General features: G+C 38.2%; 3 protein-coding genes and 1 long non-coding RNA gene across 4 annotated transcripts in view; 1 reads left to right on the top strand and 3 right to left on the bottom strand.

Annotated features, from left to right (window-relative positions):
• wrn (WRN RecQ like helicase) overlaps positions 1-3020 on the bottom strand; it is a 28161-nt gene extending 25141 nt beyond the window's left edge. The window contains exons 1-6 of the mRNA XM_016259695.1: positions 2844-3020; positions 2693-2767; positions 2314-2434; positions 1248-1323; positions 1062-1129; positions 753-861 (exon numbers count right to left, since the gene is read on the bottom strand). Of these exons, the coding sequence (XP_016115181.1) occupies positions 753-861; positions 1062-1129; positions 1248-1323; positions 2314-2434; positions 2693-2767; positions 2844-2936 (542 nt within the window). The 5' untranslated portion in view covers positions 2937-3020. The remainder of the gene's footprint in view (positions 1-752; positions 862-1061; positions 1130-1247; positions 1324-2313; positions 2435-2692; positions 2768-2843) is intronic.
• Positions 3021-3679: 659 nt separating this feature from the next.
• LOC107573257 (Werner syndrome ATP-dependent helicase homolog) lies at positions 3680-7364 on the bottom strand. The gene is made up of 5 exons (XM_016259690.1): positions 7326-7364; positions 7033-7182; positions 4297-4339; positions 4021-4129; positions 3680-3701 (listed from the first exon to the last, which is right to left on the bottom strand). The coding sequence occupies exons 1-5, from the start codon at positions 7362-7364 to the stop codon at positions 3680-3682; spliced, it is 363 nt and encodes a 120-aa protein (XP_016115176.1).
• Positions 7365-10643: 3279 nt separating this feature from the next.
• Positions 10644-12164, bottom strand: LOC107573264 (uncharacterized). The gene is made up of 3 exons (XR_001607477.1): positions 11955-12164; positions 11756-11826; positions 10644-10756 (listed from the first exon to the last, which is right to left on the bottom strand). It is a non-coding gene; the product is annotated as an uncharacterized lncRNA (long non-coding RNA).
• A 6524-nt stretch (positions 12165-18688) lies between these two features.
• Positions 18689-20455, top strand: LOC107573263 (purine-rich element-binding protein gamma). Its single transcript, XM_016259696.1, has one exon. The coding sequence runs from the start codon at positions 19093-19095 to the stop codon at positions 20044-20046; it is 954 nt and encodes a 317-aa protein (XP_016115182.1). The 5' UTR covers positions 18689-19092; the 3' UTR covers positions 20047-20455.
• The last annotated feature ends 25 nt before the right edge of the window (positions 20456-20480 follow it).

Raw genomic sequence — 20480 nt, 5'->3', positions numbered from 1 at the left:
CTGACAGGGCATCATCACAGTATGGTGAGGGGCGTAACATTTCCATCTCACGCTTGAGGTATTCGGCCAATCACAACACACTGGATAGCTGTCCAATCACAGCACACCTCGCTTTTCAGGCCGATGAGCTTCGTAAAAATCGACATGTTTCAGAAAGGCGGGGCATAGAGGAGAAACAATAATGTACAGTATGTGGAAAATAATGTGTTTTTTGAACCTTAAACACATTTCATTACACCAAATACTCAAAATACTGTTCTTTTTAGCAGCATCATATGACCCCTTTAATATAATCAATTTATAATTTTTACAGTGAAGTGTATATAGTGTTTTATTTTTTTATTTGTTCATTCAATTTCTTGAATGCTACTGCTAAAATACACCTACTGTACCAGAAAAAAATTAAGCAGTTTGTTTTATTTGTATATTATGTGTTTTTGTAATGTGTATCGTTGTTTTTATATTTAAATAACGAAGATAAAATAATGACAAAGATTTTCCTCTTCGCCCGCTTTAGCCTAAATATCTGCCTTTTTATTATTATTATTTTTTTTATTTTGTTACCTTGTAAGGCTTTGTTTTTTAAATAGGGAAATTGGTTTGTCTGTACTGCTCAGACAACTTGCAAAATAGTGAAAACCAACATGACAAAGAATCGTGATAAAATTGTGCATCGTGATTTTCCGGAGAAAACCCCGTGATATGATATAGTTAAAAATGATGTGACATGAAGTTAAAGCACTGTAACGTACTGTAGGTGAAGCACCTGGTCCTCCATGAGAGCGATGAGAGGAGAGATGACCACACTGACGTTCTGGCAGTACACTGGAGGAAACTGGAAACACAAACTCTTCCCATAACCTGCCAACACAGCCATTCATGAGAGCTGACTTTTGAACACAAACTAAGTCAAGTCAAATTCATTTGTATAGCAGTTTTCTTAATATCTCCATGCCTCATAATCACATTTATCAGGCTAGAGCTGGACAGAAAATTACTATTACGACTAAAGAGCATTTAGTAAATATCTCATAACTTCAACGATCAAGAAAAAGTTATACCAGTTGCCATGACAACAAGATTATCTCTCCTCTCCGTGAGAACAGAGTGAATCACTTTCCACTGAACCCTGAAAAACCATGAGCATTGTATGACAGATCACATGAAAAACAAACTCCATATACGCTGATTTACAATCATAAACAATAACATAGTACAATACACACCAGTACTACTTCAAAACTTACGGTTTAAAGCTGTGATGTCCAAAGAACATTTTTAGATGTTTAATTTGTTCAGGAACAGGTTGTGGGATGCTTGAATCTTAACAGAAACAAACAAGTTTGTTGAAATTCAAAACCGCTGCTAACAAATATTAAATAAGACATAGTTTACATACTGATAATATCCGTAGTAATTCAAAGTAACCTGAAATTATACGTAAAAAGAAAAAGAAATCTGTGCTTAATTTATTGTATTTATTCTAGATTTTTATTTTACAGCTGTATTAATGCTTGTATAAAACTGAAAGTGGCAAAACTTTCCTTAAAATATTTCTCAATATTGTTAAGACTCACAGAGCAGACAGAGCTGCAAAGACAGCGCTATGAAATATAGCTCCGCAGCTTTCATATTACAGTGAGGTTATATACTGCAGAAGACTCGTCTTGTTCATAAATATATAATGTGAAGAATATTCAAGCTGAACAAGACACGACCAGTGTTGGGGGTAACGCATTACAAGTAACGCGAGTTACATAATCAGATTACTTTTTTTCCAAGTAACTAGTAAAGTAACACATTACTTTTTAATTTACAAGAAAATGTCGGAGTTACTTTTTCAAATAAATAACGCCAGCTACTTTTTTTCCCATTGATTGATTGAAAGCTCTCCTGTCCCCTTGTTGAGAGAAATCGGGAGTAAGATGTTACTTTAGTTCTAGAATAAATGTGAATATGCATTCATTCATCTCACTCACAAAAACAAAACACATTTCCTTCAGCCTGAGGCTTTTGGTGTGAAAGGGCTTTTATATTTGCCAAAAATAGAACTAGAATAGAGCAAACAAGCAAGCCCAGCCCAGATTTTAAAAAAGTAACGTAACGCATTACTTTCAATAAAAAGTAACTAAGTAACATAATTAGTTACTTTTTTAAGGAAGTAACCCAATATTGTAATGCATTAATTTTAAATGTAACTTTCCCCAACACTGGACACGACTTTGGTCAAAGATTACATGACAATAAAATATATAACTGTATATGAATCTGGGAAGGCTATTTATGTTCAAGGATCAAAGACAGTAAATTTACCAAACCCCTCTTCCTCATCTTCCTCAACATCCTCATCATCATCTTCAGCACCAGACCGTGGGACAAGCTCCTGTTTCTCATGACCATGTTTATCATTTAACCTTTCTATGTCAGCAGCACACTGACAAACAACAGAAGAGAAACAATTAGGCATCAAACTATTTGAGTAAATCTTGAGTTTTCAAGAAAAAAGTGCCATCATTTATCTCATTCTCAAGTGTTTCAAGATTAGTTTTTTGGACTTTCCTTGGCTATTTATGGTCATTTTGGAGCTTGACAAACTCAATTTAATAACAGCCTCAAAGACACAAGCGTGACTTAATGTTCAATGAACACTCTGCAGCTATCACCTGAAAACATAACGTGACCTGCGTTTTACCTTCATCATTTCATCATCAAAATCTTCATCACTCTCCATGTCATTAGAGTCCTTGTGGGCAGATGCCTGCTGAGTCTGAGGAAAACATAACAATCATGAAACCTCAGTAATCACACTGATAAAGCACAGAGCAGCTGAATGCAGCAGTCACCTGGAAAGCTAAGATGCACTCTTCCTCCAGCTGCTCGTGTCTGGCCTGCTGCTCCAGCATCTGCAGCTCATACTCAGAGATATCCAGAGACATCACACACTCTCTCTGCGGGTGTCTGCCAGCGTCTTCCTCAGACTGACTATGGCTCTGGTCTCGGTTCTCTGGCTTAGTCTTAGCTTCTTCATCTGACGGATCAAACGGTTTGATGCAACAAATGCCTCGTTTATAATGGGTTTTAATGTTTTTGTCTCGTCGCTCTGGCCGGACAGGGTATCACAGTATGGTAAGAGGCGTAACATTTCCGTCACACGCTTGAGGTATTCGGCCAATCACAACGCACTGGATAGCTGGCCAATCAGAGCACACCTCGCTTTTCAGACCGATGAGCTTTGTAAAAATCGACACGTTTCAGAAAGGCGGGGCATAGAGGAGAAACAATAATGTACAGTATGTGGAAAATAATGTGGTTTTTTTTAACCTTAAACTGCATAAACACATTTCATTACACCAAATACACAAAATGTTATTTTTAGCAGCATCATATGACCCCTTTAAAACCTGGAAAAGTCCGATTTTCATAATATGTCACCTTTAAATGATAATCCGTTTCCTCTAAAAAGCTGTTTATTCAGCGTAGTGAAGCCTCTCTTCAATTGACATCCTTTAAAAAAAAAAAAAGCGTACTCCTGTCCCATGTACTGCCAAAATGGAAGCGTTAGCATTACGCTTTTTTGGCTAAAGGTTGCAGGCTTGCCTTCTAGTGGCTTTGCTCATATTGTCTAATGACAGTGGACATGTTTTGAATGGGGTAAAATGCAACACTCAATATAGCGACTCTATCGAAGGAAGCCCTGCCTTCTGAATAAAAGAGCCAATTGCTAATCGGTAAAGTCAGCACATCACTGCAGCTGGCATTAGAAGTCCCGGTTGCTATAGAAACAGTCTGCATTCTAAGACACGCGTTTTGGATTGCGCATGCGCACTTACTGGTATAGCTAGAAAAATATGCTTTTTTAAAGCTATTTGACAAAAAGAAACAACATTTATGAGACAATTGTTGTCAGATTACATCGGTCGACCTCTATATTTAACTAATGATAAGAGTAAATACAATGCCAACAATACTGGACCCAATCCTAACTATCACTGGACCTCAGAGAAAATAAATAGCACTGACCTGGTCACGCAGTCAAGCTCATCTGGAAGATTATCAGCAAGATTGTTAAGATCACGAGCAATCTGAAAAACTCTCAGTTTCAAAGCGAGCGCTGAGGTTTCTGAGCAGCCTGCAGGCAAATGAACACAAAGCAAGTGTACAGAAAGACGCGTGGTTATACAAATATTACATATCTAGTGCAGAAAAAAACTGTCAAAACATTATTTGATCATCATTACATGCAAGTACATTAGAATAGCACAGCCATAACATCAACAAGAATACAACTGATCTCACCAGACATCATTTCCTGTAGATTCTGATAAATGAGCAATCCAGCCTGTTAGGGAAATGAAAGATTTTTATTAACATCAAGATGTACATGTCAAATCGATAATATAGCCTAATATTATATTCATAAATACATACAGTTGAAGTCAAAAGTTTACATACACCTTGCAGAATCTGCAAAATGTTAATCATTTTACCACAAAAAGAGGGATCATACAAAACGCATGTTATTGTTTATTTAGTACTGACCTGAATAAGATATTTCACACAAACGTAAAGACGTTTACATATAGTCCACAAGAGAAAATAATAGTTGGATTAATGACTCGTTTTAATACTGTGTTGTTAGCTGAATGATCCACAGCTGTGTTTTTTTGTTTAGTGATAGTTGTTCATGAGTCCCTTGTTTGTCCTGAATAGTTAAACTGCCTGCTGTTCTTCAGAAAAATCCTTCACGTCCCACAAATTCTTTGGTTTTCCATCATTTTTGTGTATTTGAACCCTTTCCAACAGTGACTGTATGATTTTGAGATCTATCTTTTCACACTGAGGACAACTGAGGGACTCATATGCAACTATTACAGAAGGATCAAACACTCACTGATGCTCCAGAAGGAGAAACCATGCAATAAAAAGGGCATCGGATGCCCATTTTCCACAAGATGATATGATTCTTTAGGGTCTTAATGAAAACTCTATAACATAGTTTGGTTAAAACTTCTCGATGGTAGTGTAAAACAACACCCTTTTACCCTGTCAAAAACAGCTCTGTTCACAGCAAGCCGTTTCGGTGCATGTCTCTTTAAATGCTAATGAGCTCTGCTGACCCCGCCCCTTTCTTCTGTGGGGTGATGAGCCGCTCTCTGAGAGACTGTAAACTTTAGCTGCAGAACTTGCTAACTAGCACGTTATTAGGAAAGGCGATTTGCTAAATTCATAAAAAAAACACTTGTACTCACTTCTTCTGGAGGTGAAGCTGGATCACGAATGATTACTCGCGAACATAGAAGCATTTAGGTAACGTTACATTGACATTGTAACAAGGGTACATTCCCTTCACAAACAAAGCTAATCCTCTGCGTCTTCAGCGGCTCAGATGTCGGGAGTAAATGACTACTGCTATATTCATTACTACTAGAGATCGACCGATATGGGTTTTTCTATAACCGATGCCGATGTTTAGAGGCCAGGGTCAGCCGATGGCCGATATGTGCTGCCGATTTTTAGGGCCGATATCTTGAAGTTTTCCCCTTCATTTGCATGCTAAAATGTCACACTAATAATAAGTGGATGCACAACATTTCTAAACTTAACATCATCATTTATTGAACACTGACTTGAACCATCTCTCGAATCTTAATTTTGTGCACTGCACGGTATTAAAATAAAATATTTATCCAAAGTTAACCAAACAAATCAATAAATTTACCAAGTATTAAATATATAAAACAGGTAATAAAAAAAAACTGTCAATCATTTACATAAAAGTTTTAAAGAAATTGGGGAAAAACTAACAAAAATACTGATTAGATAATAATGATGCGAATTCTACTAATAAGAACAATATAAAACACACCAAGGATTAACGAGCTACTGGATTAATGAATATTAATCAGGTTGTGTGTTCCAAAGGAACTCCGTTAATTTGACAGCAAAATACAACAAAGAATATCGTTTACATGTAGCGCGTCAGTTCTCTCTCGCTGCGTGTGTGTGAGAGACAGCGACGGCGAGGCGTGCGCCTTCACACTAGAGTTTACGGTACGTTGTGCGTTGCACATCCATTTAGATGAACCGAAAAACAGTACAGATCGCTTGGCGGAGAGTGAAACTCCTTTAAATCGGCGCTACTAAACACGGATATCGGCCGATGCCGATATATTAAAAAATGACAAATATCGGCCCGATATATCGGTCGACCTCTAATTACTACATCCAACAACAAAACACCTCAATCACTTAGGAGTCATTCTTGTCTACATCTGCTCCGGCGGTGAAACAATGGAGGACTGATGACAGCTCACTCAGGGCGGAGCTAAGGTAAAACGCTAGTGTCAATCAACAGTATGAGGGGCCTGGGTCAGTGTGACATCACACAGCCAAGAATCTGAGAACAGCTTGATTTGAGAAAGGGGTCATGATTTATAGATATTTAAAAAAAAAAATTAAAAAAAACACTGGGTGGATTTTTATCAATATAGGGTGGTTGTGTACACGCATTGCCAACACACATTTCAGTTCAAACAACATGTAAAAATTAATTTTGCACCCGATGACCGATTTAAGAGCCGGGGGCTGAAAACTTCTTGAATTTGAAGATCAGGGTAAATTTAACTTATTTAGTTTTCTGGGAAACCTGTAAGTATTTTCTGTGGCTTCTGAAGGGCAGTACTAAATGACAAAAACATGATATTAAGGCAAAATAAGAAAAATGTACACATCTGCATTCTGTTCAAAAGCTCTTAATGCATCGTTTTTCCTTCTGGAGCATCAGTGATTCTGCAAGGTGTATGTAAACTTTTGACTTCAACTGTACATATGCATACACAATGTATCTGTGTGTATCTATATCTAAATATACACAGTACACACATATATATTATGTAAACACAAACTTTTATTTTGGATGTGATAAATCGCAATTAATCGATTTGACAGATATACATCAACGGCATTTAGTTCGTCACACCACAGTTTTACCCATTTACTGTTCCTTAACTGCAACTGTTTATATCGACTCACGTAAGCATCAGTGGCAGCATATCTCTTCTGGTCTTCTGTCAGACCAAAGTCGTCCCAGTGACTACAGCGCACAAGTTTGTCTTTGAAGAGCTGCTTCTTCAACAAGTGCTTCACTAGACCGTCCAAACTCCACTTCTCACCACATCTCAGCTGAATAAAACAAACATCACATGAACATCAACTTATCTCACTCAAAATCAACATGAATCTTTGGCATTTCAGGGTACTGTGGTCAACTTTAGTCAATCGCGGATATTTCCTAGCATTCACTGTCTTCCATGGCAGTATTGTACATCAGACTGCTCATCCAGCACTACTTTCATGTCTGTCATCATATCACACTGCTAACTCACTCTCTCAATCAGAGAACTTCAGTATTAACATGAACACTAAAACAATATTATAGTTGCTAGACTGATTTTTTTACACGGTAGTGGACTATTTTTTTCTAGATTGTAATAGGTCATTTGATCTGATAATCAATATTTCATCTCTTTGTATCAGTGTTACTTTAGCATTATTTATGTAGTATTATAGTAATTTATTAACATTTTGATTGAGTTTTTCTTTTTAGATTTTCCATTTTCATTTTACATCACATACTGTTGTGTAGTTTATTTCACTTTCAGTTTTAGTCCTTCAACAAACATATTTCAGTTAACTGCCAAGGCAACATTCCCAAGTCTAATATCTAACATTTTATTTTATTTCAATTACTGAAAATGATTTTTAACCGTTTTAATTTTAGTTAACAATAACAATTTTTTATTTATTTATTTGGTGAGTTGCTGTGTAATAAGCTAAATTACAATCAGCCAGTTATTCTCGCAAAATAAACCCAAGATTACTCTGTCAGTGTCTATTTCATGACTGTAATTTACCGTACATATCCACGACATTCTAATTTATTGAGATGCACCTGTATATGTTATGCAATCTAGGAAAACCCGTCAGATGTCGCACTGGGACGTTTTCAGGAAATTCAAAAAAACAGGCCGAATGTCAATTTTTTTGTCAAAATTGGGTTTTCATTAAATTATTATTCTATAACATCGTCTGTCATCTCTGAAAATATCTTGGCAAAATTCACTTGTTTAGTGCAGAAAAATAGCGATTTATTGTGGCAAACAGAAAAGACTGTCTAGTTTGCTAACGCGCTGCGGAGGTGTTTTCCCTCGACACTTAACACTACAAAGACAGTTCACCTAGGCTATCAAAATAAACTATGTAACGTATATAGCAATGGTGTATCAATGCGCATTTTCCACTAGTCTTAAAGGGACCAGCACCATTTTCATATTAACGCTATGCATTACTTACATTTAGTTCAAACAGTGACAGCGTGAAATAAAACTACAATTTAGAACACAAAACTACAAGTTACAGTTCTGAACTGTGTCTGGTTATGTATTATAAATCCAGAGTAGTAGAACAGGAGAGGAATTGGAGATAGCCTGCATGCTGTAATCTGTGATGTTTTATGAACAGAGATACACTTAATGTTGTTGTAGTGTTGCGTGTTCCTTGGGGTCATTGTATCTTTTACAACATGTACAGTGACTGAAATAAGTCTTGTACCACAGTAAAGTGACTTGTACGTGTGATACTTGACTGTTGTGCTTTTATTTTCATTGCCTCGCTTTAAACCAGTTTTTCCTCAAAATTCTGTTCCTGAAAAACATGGCGATCAGCCAACTTCAGATAACCATAGCTTTTGTTACGTTCAAGCTATGGATGAAATAAAAACAGTTTTGGAAATTGCTTGAACCCAGCTTTCATATGGTATCACAACCTATAATAGGTAAAATTTCCCCATGTGGTGGGTTTTCCTAGATTGCATCACATATGTGACCCTGGAGCACAAAAGCAGTGTTAAGTCGCTGGGGTATATTTGTAGCAATAGCCAAAAATACATTGTATGGGTCAAAATTATAGATTTTTCTTTTATGCCAAAAATCATTAGAATATTAAGTAAAGATCATGTTCCATGAAGATATTTTGTAAATTTCCTACCGTGTGCCAGCCTTGGAGAAAGGTACTCAGAAGTAATGACAACAGTCGTGAAACTTGTCAACTATCTGAGAGCATCCTCTGCTCTGCAACATCGTTTGTTGCGCTCATTTCTAATAGAGGTGAATGCAACATTTGATGATTTGCTCCTTCACAACAATGTCCGGTGGCTTAGTAAAGGCAAGGTACTGGAGCGGTTTTGGGCACAGCGGAAAGAGCTGGAGACATTTCTGTTGAATCAGAAAAGTGCAAAAGCCAAACCGTTTGTGGATTTCATGAAGAATGAAGAGGAAATGGAAGTTGTTGCTTTTCTAACTGACATTACTTCCCATCTCAATGACCTTAATATGAAGCTCCAGGGCAAAAACAGCACAGTGTGTGACCTCATGTCAGCTGTCCATGCTTTCCAGAGGAAGCTGAAGGTGTTCAAATGTGACTTACAGCAGAACCTGCTTAACGCATACCGCAGCACACTCACCAATGAACACTTACATCAGTGCCTCCGCCTGGCCCTCACACCTTTTATGCCCAAGTTTAAACAACTGGTGGCACAAAGAAGGTGTCACCTTTCACACTAAAAGGCCTACCATGTCGTTTTTTTGTGTATAGTTCTAAAGTTTTGGGGATTGCCTTTTTTTTGTTGGAGTTCTCTATTTGGAATTTGACCGTCACTTTTCCAGACCTCAGACTGAATGGAAATTTGGTAAGTGGACTTTTCAAGTTTATATTTGAGTACCCCTGTTCTAGAGTAAAGCAAATAAAGTAAAAAAAAAAAAATTTCACAGTAGAAATTGCCATGACTTTTCCAGAGACTTTTTTTTTTGCATTACAATAAAGAGAATTTAGGATGAAACACTGAAGTGAACACTGTGGAAAAATAAACAATGATAAACAATGAGAGTATTTTTCAACGCTCCCCCAAAAAACTTTGCGTGGATATGAGGCAGAAGGAAAAAAAATCTACATTTCAGTTATTTTTATTATATAAAATAAAATATTTTTATTAACACAAAAACACTGACATATCATTTTTCTTCCCATTTGCTCCAGAGTTTAGTGGCTCCATAGTGCCCTCTTTTGACATCTGTGGATAAAACATAAAACTGCAAGCTCCTTGCTGAGGAAGTTTTCTTATTTTTTAATGTTTTAACTCATGCGGAGGAATCTGATAGTTAGTCATGGTTGCCTCTGATCAGCACACTCACTAGCTAAGCCAAGTTCATGGATAGTGAGTACAAAAAAAACAACGTCCTGTTGTTTTGAGATGTGTATGAAAAAAAGATACCATCTGAGCAAGTGAGTAGCATATCTGGCACTATAACAGCCGTCTTTAATTACTTTTTATGGACAGCACTGAATATAAATCATTACTGCAGATGTACCATTCCAGTGACTCAAAACAAGAACTCTCTTTTGATTCTGAACACTGTTTATTATGCACTGGCTCAATAATTATTTTCTAACAAAAACAAGGAGAAATCCTTTGTAGTGTACCTGGAATTGTCATTAAAAAAAAGTCCCAGTACAAAATTCTTTAATGGGTTTTGGGGGAATTACCTAAGCATGCTTTTAAGAGATTCAGCCAAATATATTACCTTAAATCTTCTGATAAAAATGAGCAGTCGTGTCTTTCCTGGCTGTATATGACTGTTCCTCCAAACTCCAGATAAGGAAGACCATCCTCCAGAATGCTCTTTTTATAGGGTCCTGGTGTCTGTGGAAACACACAGTACAAAATCTCAGGCATATTTACTCAAGTAAAACTGCCGGCAGCCAACGTAATGACTAAAGATACATGATGCACAAAAAAACACACAAAATCATAAAAATATGGAGGGCTGCCAGGTGCTTTTTCATACAGGTGCACTCTGCTCTCATCTCATTTCCTCTCTACTTTAAACTGGTTAACCACACAGTTTTTCTCTTCAAACCAACATTTAGAAATATAAATAACTAGAACATTTAAAATAATTAATACAAAAAGTTATGACGAGCAACAAGAATGAAGGTTTGTGTATTTCTGTAGAAGCGGTGGCATGCAAATATCATATCCACAGTACAGCATGCTTCAATGCCAGGAAACAAACATCTATACAATGAAAGCATCATAACATGCAAACTGTACAGGGGCCCGTTTCATAAAACAAGCTTAACAAATAAGCCAGGCTTATTTCAGTTAGTCTGACTTATTTAGAACCAAATCAACTGACAATAAGTCAGACTAACTGAAATAAGCCTGGCTTATTTGTTAAGCTTGTTTTATGAAACAGGCCCCTGGTCATGTTATAGACTAGTTGTGTCAAACATCGTAAACGCTTTTGATTAGACTTGCGCTACATGAGAATTAATACAATTAGAGCACAACTTTTCATCTTATAGAGCGCCTTTATAAAATGATGTGTGATTAAACGACCCAGTACAAGTAGACCAGCATTAAACCAGTTCTTCTTGACTGTTGACCTGCAAACAGTGCTTTGGTTTGATTTGAATATGAGCATAGTGCTGCAGGTGTCTCAGTAAATAATGCAAATAAGTGGCTTTTACTTTCTCTCAACCAATGGAAAACATACACATTTTAGTGAAGGCACAGGTACAAAGAGAGCATTTCCTCCTGCATGCCAGTGAAGAAGACATGTGCATGAAAGAAGTTCAAGCAAACAGGTCAGTTTATGTTTTAAGTGTGTCGTGTGTTTATATTGTTGACTTTTCTCACATGTTCTTCCTGAGGTTTGTTCATCCATTCAGGTAGAGTCCTGTCACCCATTATAGCTTCCTTTCATCCGTCTTTAACAATAAAACAGCATAAAACTAGTACGACTACATGGTACAACTAACGTTAGCATAAAACAGTAAGGGCCGTTTCTGAGCGATCTTAATAATATTAATATCACTTTTGACGTGCGTATACTTACAACGACGCACAAAGCACACATTAACCGCTCACGCTGAAATGAATGTCGCGCTGTCTCTCTCTGCATTTCATTCAGCACTTCATATTCCTCTAAAAGCTTTAATAACTCACAGCCTGTCTATACGTGTTGAATAACAATGTATATTTCTAAGCAACATTTCCAGTTACTTCAGCCAAACTCTCCCGCGCTGTGTTCGTCTGTGACACAGCAAGCAGCGCCACCTGTGGGACTGGAGTGAAATAAACAAGCTGGCTGTGTTAAACAAAGCAGACACACACTAGGCTACTACTGAATGAGTGTTATCATAAGCGCGCTATTCAGTTGTTTAATATGAATGGCGTAACACTGTCTAAAGTAAATCATCTATGTGAACGATGTCGTTATTGAACCTGTATTTTGGCACATTACTAATAAGTGTGCATTAGTTTTAGTCACAATGCAACACAGTGCTCGAAAGTGGTAACAGCAATATCTACAAGTATTTATTTTTTCACATTTGTGACCCTGGACCACAAAAACCAGTCATAAGCAGTGTTGGGGTAAGTTACTTTTAAAAGTAATGCATTACAATATTGCATTGCTCCATGAAAAAGTAACTAATTACGTTACTTAGTTACTTTTTATGGAAAGTAATGCGTTACATTACTTTTGCGTTACTTTTTAAATCTGGACAGGGCTTGCTTGTTTGTTTTTAAAATAAAAAAGTTATATTTTTGGCAAATATTTTTGGCTGATCACACCAAACGTGAAATGAATGCGCCTCAGGCTGACGGGAAAGTACAGTAGAGTGCAGAAGAAGACATTTCAACACACTTCAGCAGTAAAAGAAGACACACAGATGTTTGTCTAGAGTAATTTGTGCTTATTAGTACGGTTGAACTGAATCAGCGAAGGTCAGAAGCGAAGACATTGGTTAATAGAATGGGATTAAATACATAAAGGATATTTGTGTTGTTTGACATTTAATTATTGCAGGTTTGCATCATATTCTGAGTTGCATTATTTTTATTCATTTTGAGGAATACTGAATCTGTGTTTTTGTTTGTGAGTGAGATAATGCATATTCATATTTATTTTAGAACTACAGTAACATCTGATTTCTCTCAACATGGGGACAGGAGAGCTGTCAATCAATAAATTGGGGGGGAAAAAGTAACTTGCGTTACTTATTTTATAAAGTAACTCAGATATTCTCTTGTAAATTAAAAAGTAATTTTACTTTACTAGTTACTTGAAAAAGTAATCTGATTATGTTCCTCGCATTACTTGTAACACTGGTTATAAGGGTCGATTTTTTTAAAATTGCAATTTCTACGAAAAATTAAAGCTGAGTAGCTCTCCATTGATGTATGGTTTGTTAGGATAGGACAATATTTGGCCGAGATACAACTATTTGAAAATCTGGAATCTGAGGAAGCAAAAAAAAAATCTAAATATTGAGAAAATCATCTTTAAAGTTGTCCAAATGAAGTTCTTAGCAATGCATATTACTAATCAAAAATTAAGTTTTGATATATTTATGGTAGGAAATTTACAAAATATCTTCATGGAACATGATCTTTACTTAATATCCTAATGAATTTTGACCCATACAATGTATTGTTGGCTATTGCTACAAATATACCCCAGCGTCTTATGACTGGTTTTGTGGTCCAGGGTCACATTTGATATTTCAAATGTAATAATGATTTGCATATGACAGCCGGTGCACAAGAGAGCACCGGCACTTTTTTCCACTTTAAGCATGGTCTATAATGATAAATGGATAGAAAATGGAAAGTCCTATACATATATTCTTATTTTTGGACGTGTGTAAGTTGTTCTGTGGGTGAGTATGAATATGTACAGTGGGGAAAAAAAGTATTTATGAAAAAAATAGTTCATAAAAAATAAATATACAGGCCTCTCTCATCTTTTTAAGTGGGAGAACTTGTACAATTGGTGGCTGACTAAATACTTTTTTTCCCCACTGTATTTGTTTTATTTGCTATATTTATGAAAAAAATAGTTCATAATTGCTACAAATATACCCCAGCGTCTTATGACTGGTTTTGTGGTCCAGGGTCACATTTGATATTTCAAATGTAATAATGATTTGCATATGACAGCCGGTGCACAAGAGAGCACCGACACTTTTTTCCACTTTAAGCATGGTCTATAATGATAAATGGATAGAAAATGGAAAGTCCTATACATATATTCTTATTTTTGGACGTGTGTAAGTTGTTCTGTGGGTGAGTATGAATATGTATTTGTTTTATTTGCTATATTTATGAAAAAAATAGTTCATAAAAAATAAATAGTGCAATAAGGGGCACAACGAGGTTTTATAGGAGGTGGGTTGGTGACAGGAAGGTTGCTTAATTTCACACATTAGATTCTGATGCAATCTTTAATATTTTATGTTACAGAATACAGATTTATCAGTGTGTTAATTTATAAGTTCATTACAATTAAATAAGACATTATAATGCATTGTGAGTTTACAAGTTTCAATTACGAGAGCATAACTCTCTCAAAATACTTAAACACAAAGATTTGGAATGTTTCTGTTCATGTTTTGAAATAAAATAAATGAACAATGACAATATGATAACCATCATATCCCTGTGGCCATCCGTGCAGGGGTTTTTTCTTGCTCCAGCATCCACGGGCCAATCTACAGAATTGGTTCAAAGGTAGAGTTGGAAACATCTTGTCTTTTCAAAATCGTCAAAATGTATTTTTCCACAAATTTTGTATGTGTGTAAATTGTATAATATCCAAGGTACACATTTCCAGTTAATTCTCATATTGTATTTTCAGAAAGTTTTGGAATATTTTTCCTCTCCCCAAATGTGTCACTCACTACCAAAACAATAATTTATAATTTAATAAGGGCTATATTGACCTATTAAGATTTTGTTTACATCTACCTTGTAAATATATTTTTTGCTATTTTATTAAAAGGGTTTTAGAGGTAAATCAACAACAATTACAATTTTAACAATATTTTAAGTGTGATTTATGAGATTTGTTCTATTTTGAATCCAATCTTTCTTTGTAAAAGGCATAAAGCTGATCATATATTGATTTCAAAGTTAAAGATTCATTAGTTTAAATATGCACTGAACCAAACACTATAATAGCTGATAATTCAATATACTTTATTTTTGATTAGGGATGGGCGATAGGCTATCTTATCGTTTGCGATATACCGGTAAAAATTCTCCCCACGATAAGAATTAGTCTTCCAGCGATAATAACGATAAAGTCTAGTTGTTGACATATTTCTGTGTGGAGTGACATGAAGGAAAGTGAAGGAAACCGGACGTGAAATTGAGCAGATCCTTCTACAATCTGGAGCAGGTTTGGACAGCACTGAACAGTGCGACAAAAATCGGTCTGAGCCTTGAGTAAATAGCTAACTTAACCGAACTTGAGTAAATGTACTACAGTAGCATGTGTGCGATACAGTTTTACATGTGTATGAGTCTGTTTACAAACCTGTTGTCCAACAAAAGATATTATTGACGTGCTTTTTCTCCATATTAACTTCATAACATAGTCGAGTGTTTAAAATAACTGTATTTTTGTGACCAGACGTGGTCAGAATAAGGTAGAAATCATATTATTTTATAGCATTATATACAGTGATGAAGGCTATGTCGATTAGCATTGCATTATAAATATATTTTATCCTTATAAAAATACCCAAGATTGCTTGAAGAACACAGATACCATATATTTTGTGCAATCGCATGTTTATTGTCTTTAAGTTTCCTCAGTTAAAATTTCTCTATCTGGTTTTATTCAGCTACAGCGATCACTGGATACCTTTGTCCACGTTAGGGATTTCCTGGAGCGTTACTTCTACTATGTATATGCGGCGTTTCTGCGCAAGGGCGCCCTATGGCTTCCAGTATCAATTAAACAGTCATTACATTACGTGTGTACTGCTCACAACACCCTATTTTGGGTAAAAATAGGAAAGATAATACTTTTCTCTAAAGAAACAGGATTCCCTAAATGATCGTCATTCATATCGTTATCGCAATAAATATCAGAAATGATTGTGATACATTTTTAAGCCCATATCACCCATCCCTATTTTTGACAAAGCATCCCATGTTTCGGTTGTGACAGCACATTTTCAGTAGTGAGCTAGTGACAGTAATGTTTGGGTAGCGACCACATCACATTCACCCAAATAAAGGATTATGTGTAGTCTTTTGTCACTACCGAAACAATGATGACATGTTTTGGTTGTGACTGTTACACAGTAGTGGCAATTTTATGGAATAACACCCAAAAAACATTGATGTCACTATACCGAAACTCCACCAAATGAGCCTACCTCAAAGATGCTAATCCAGCACATGTTAGCTAGCACAGTTCTGAACAGCTGTACACATCTAAAAACTCAATATTATGGAATAACTCCCCCCAAAAAAGTGTGCTTAATTGCAAAAAAAAAAAAAGAGGTGTTCGGTAGTGACGTTCCTTAAAGTTACACACAGATTTTTAGACTTTACCTTGAAATGATGGGACCTATCTACTCACACATTGTAGTTATGAGAGAGGGGGACACAGGAATATTTCCTGATCATAAATTTAGGGGTGTGGTTAAAATCAGTCTCAGCCAATGGACTGTTTCGGTAGTGACATGAAAATGCGGGACTTTTTTTTTTTTTACATAACGTTTCAGGATTTACAAAGAAAATATGAAATATTTTTTTGATCTTCACTTTTTTAAAAAATCTAAAAGATATTTTTAAAAACCAACAATGGAATAAAATACCAAAAAAAAATCAATATTGTTTTCAGAATTTGAAATGAAGGGATTAGGGTTCGGGACAGCCCCCTCTCCCAATTGAAAGTACCCAATAAATGATGATTTTATGTATATTAAGCTTACTAATATTTTAAATATTATTATGCGTTTCAATAGATAATAAAAGGATCTTAGTAAACATCAAGATTCGAATTCTTAAAAGCTTTTTAAATGTGTTTTTTTGGGGGGGGGGTTGCACCAGTTAAGCGGTTTGATGAACAGACTAACATGTGGAAGTAGTATAGGCGTGTCCCAAATTGTGTACTTATGCACTATTCTATGACGCTTTTAGTGTAAATAGTGTGAGAAGTGTGTTCACACTAAAAAATTCCAAAAACTTTAAAAACACGGATGATGCACTTAAATAACAGAAATAACATTCGGCCCTGTCCCAAATGGCACACTTCTTGTGCACTTTCGGTCTTGCGGACTTAAAGGGCCGCCGCGTGCGCGTGTACTTAAGTCCATGAGACCGTAGGGTGTACCATTCGTCATTTTAGCTTTCAGAAGGGTGCTGGCTATGCACCCTCAATACGCACTTCTGCCGAGCCCGCACTGGGGCGAGCTCAGCAGCAGACTTCTACCCGACAGTCAAAGCGGCATTACGTCACGAAAGTGAAAAAACTCAGAGGAAGACTGCGAGGGTTTAGGGTGCCATTTGGGACAGGGCCGAAGTGTGGTATGTTGAACACTTCATGCACTCAACTGTCGCCGCTTTAATTAGGTCGCGAAGGGCGAGGGGCTATCAGACTCCGATTATAAATGACAAAATAACCTTATAAAATTCATGCACTACATGGTTGAGTGCATAAGTACATAGTATACAGTACATTTGGGACGCAGTTTATGTCGTCTTCTTCGGTTTTATGGCAGGTAGCACTAGCTTTAAGGTGCATTATCGCCACCTTTGGAGTGTGGACCAAAGTTTATCCAATTCATTCAAAAAAATTACATTTACAATTGCATCTTATCAGTTCTGTTCTTTTGAGATAAAGAAATAAGCTCTCTAATCCATAAGTATTTATATTGTTATGCTTTATTTCTTCCACTCCCACCTTTCTGAGTTCCTTCTTCATTATTTATCTTTCATTAAAATACTTTTGACAAACACAAATAACATGTTCCACTGACTCTTCTACTCCGCACTCACTGACGTCACTTCCCCGCCGGGACACGCCCCCTCAGCGGACCGATAATCAGCTTAAACTCAAACTTGCTGGACTCGATATAGTGTAGCTTACAACTTACCAAGTATCCAGTGGTCCATGGATATTGATATGCAGCCAAGAATCGTGTTTCCTGACATTTATATGTGCCTGATTTCGACGCCGGGGAAATAAATAAAGCTAATTTGCCTGTGAACGCATTTTGTAAATACAAAATAGGTTGCTCTAAATCCGGGTGATCACTTATATCAATGTTATATATATCGCCATATCGTCCAGCCCCAAAACTTATATAGTTTTTGTCAGTGTTGTTTATTTAAATAAATCCCGTTATAAGATGTTAAATATTTAATTGAGTTATCAATACGATATATTATAATAAAATATATAGGGTATGATTTTACTGCAAAATTCAGCATATTAACGTAAAATGATAACTGCAAATCCGTGTTTCGTTGCCTGGAGTCCATTTGTTTCTTTGAATTGCAGCGCTTCATTTGCTTCTCTCTTCTCTAGTTTTCGGCAGTCTGTAAAAATATACCTCCGATTTCTTTTCAGATCTATTTGTTCAGTCAATCTCAAAGCTCTTTCGCAATGCTGCCGTTCACCCTGCGTCCCAGTGTGCATACTATCCACCCTATCTGCCCTAAATAGTATTGAAGATGACTAACATCACACAGAATTTAGGATGGATAGTATGCACATTGGGCTCTTTTTCCACTCAGTGGGCGGAGCCGCACTCACTCCAGCTGACGGTGACGTCACGTGCATCCCTCTGAAGCAGCGTCCTCATTCTGGAGTACTGCTGTACTGCATACTTATCTGTGCGCCGCGCAGTGCGTGCTGTAGTACGCAAGCGATCTGTGCCTGTGTGCTGGAGAGAGGGGGATGGGTCATTGAGTTCATTCGCACTACAGCAGATCCGCTGTGTCTCTCTCGCTCACACTCACTTCAGGAATATGTGTCAGATGGATGGCGAGGCGAAAAACAAGAGCTTTTAAAACATGGTGCATACGGTACGCGCCTCCGCGCTTCGCTTGACCTTTCATCAGGACAAAGGAAGTCGATGAGCCGCTCCTGCCGTTTCCAGGTCAGCCGAGGAGACTCGCCGGTGCTCGATAAGCGGAATAATACCGAGCGAGGCGATGAAGCGCCGTGAATGATTATGGCCGATAGTCACCGAAGGGACACGGACAGAGGCAGAGGCAGTATGACATCAGGATACTCGCAGCAGTACGCGAGCGGCAAAGCGTCAGACATACAGGAGCTGGCGTCCAAGCGCGTGGACATCCAGAAGAAGCGCTTCTACCTGGACGTGAAGCAGAGCACCCGCGGACGCTTCCTGAAGATCGCCGAGGTGTGGATCGGCCGAGGCCGGCACGACAACATCCGCAAGAGCAAGCTCACCCTCTCCATGTCCATGGCGCCCGATTTGCGCTACTGCCTGGGCGACTTCATCGATTATTACGCGCACATCGGGCTCCGAGGATGCCAGGCGCCGGAGGGGCAGAGCAACGGCAAGGGACGCGCACCGGAGCCCCGCCGGAGAGCAGCGGATCCGGCGGCGTCCCCCAGCGGCTCGGCCGCGTCCGAGGAGCAGACGCACCGCGTGCTGAAGAGCGAGTTCATCGAGCGCGACAACAGGAAATACTACCTGGACCTGAAGGAGAACCAGCGCGGCCGGTTCCTGCGCATCCGGCAGACCGTCAACCGCGGACACGGGGGCATGGGGTACTACGGGCAGGGCATCGAGCAGACCATCGTGCTGCCGGCGCAGGGCCTGATCGAGTTCAGAGACGCGCTGTCGCAGTTAATCGACGAATACGGCGACGACGAGCCCTGCGCGCGGAACCACGACGCGTCGCCCGAGCTGCCCGAGGCGGCGTCGTTCCGCGTCGACAACAAGCGCTTTTACTTCGACGTGGGCTCGAACCGCTTCGGCGTCTTCCTGAAGATCAGCGAGGTCCGGCAGCCCTACCGGAACACGATCACCGTGCCGCTGAAAGCCTGGGCCCGCTTCGGCGAGAACTTCATGCGGTACGAGGAGGAGATGCGGCACATCTTCAGCTGTCATAAAGAGAAGCGGACTGACGCGGGGGAGCAGGAGGATTGACGCACGCTGCTGCTTCTGCTTCTGATGATGATGATGATGATGATGCTTCTGGTGTTAGTTGTACCTCTAGTCTCATGCTGTTCTCACCCTACACGTTACCGTGCGGCCCGTCCCGTTCATGCCCACTACTGTCGATTTCAATCTAGGCAGAATCTAGATTCTGCAGCGGCTCTGCTGTGTGTGTGTGTGTGTGTGTGTGTGTGTGTCTGTCTGTCTGTCTGTCTGTGAGAGAGCGTGCATTAGGATTTGGTGTTATTGCATCCAATACTTCTTCCCAGGCTTAACGTGTATAGGGCTGCTGTGCAATTTCTCAAAGCTGGGAATCAAATAATCAAGGTCTTATCAAGCACTTAGGTAACACTTTATTTTGATAGTCCACTTTAGACATTCTACTAAGGCTGATAATACATGGAGCAACTTTTTGAGCAATATTG

Source organism: Sinocyclocheilus grahami, unplaced genomic scaffold (assembly GCF_001515645.1).
Source record: "Sinocyclocheilus grahami isolate Dianchi unplaced genomic scaffold, SAMN03320097.WGS_v1.1 scaffold1907.1, whole genome shotgun sequence".
Taxonomy (NCBI): Eukaryota; Metazoa; Chordata; class Actinopteri; order Cypriniformes; family Cyprinidae; genus Sinocyclocheilus; species Sinocyclocheilus grahami.
This window is presented reverse-complemented; position numbering and strand designations above follow the sequence as displayed.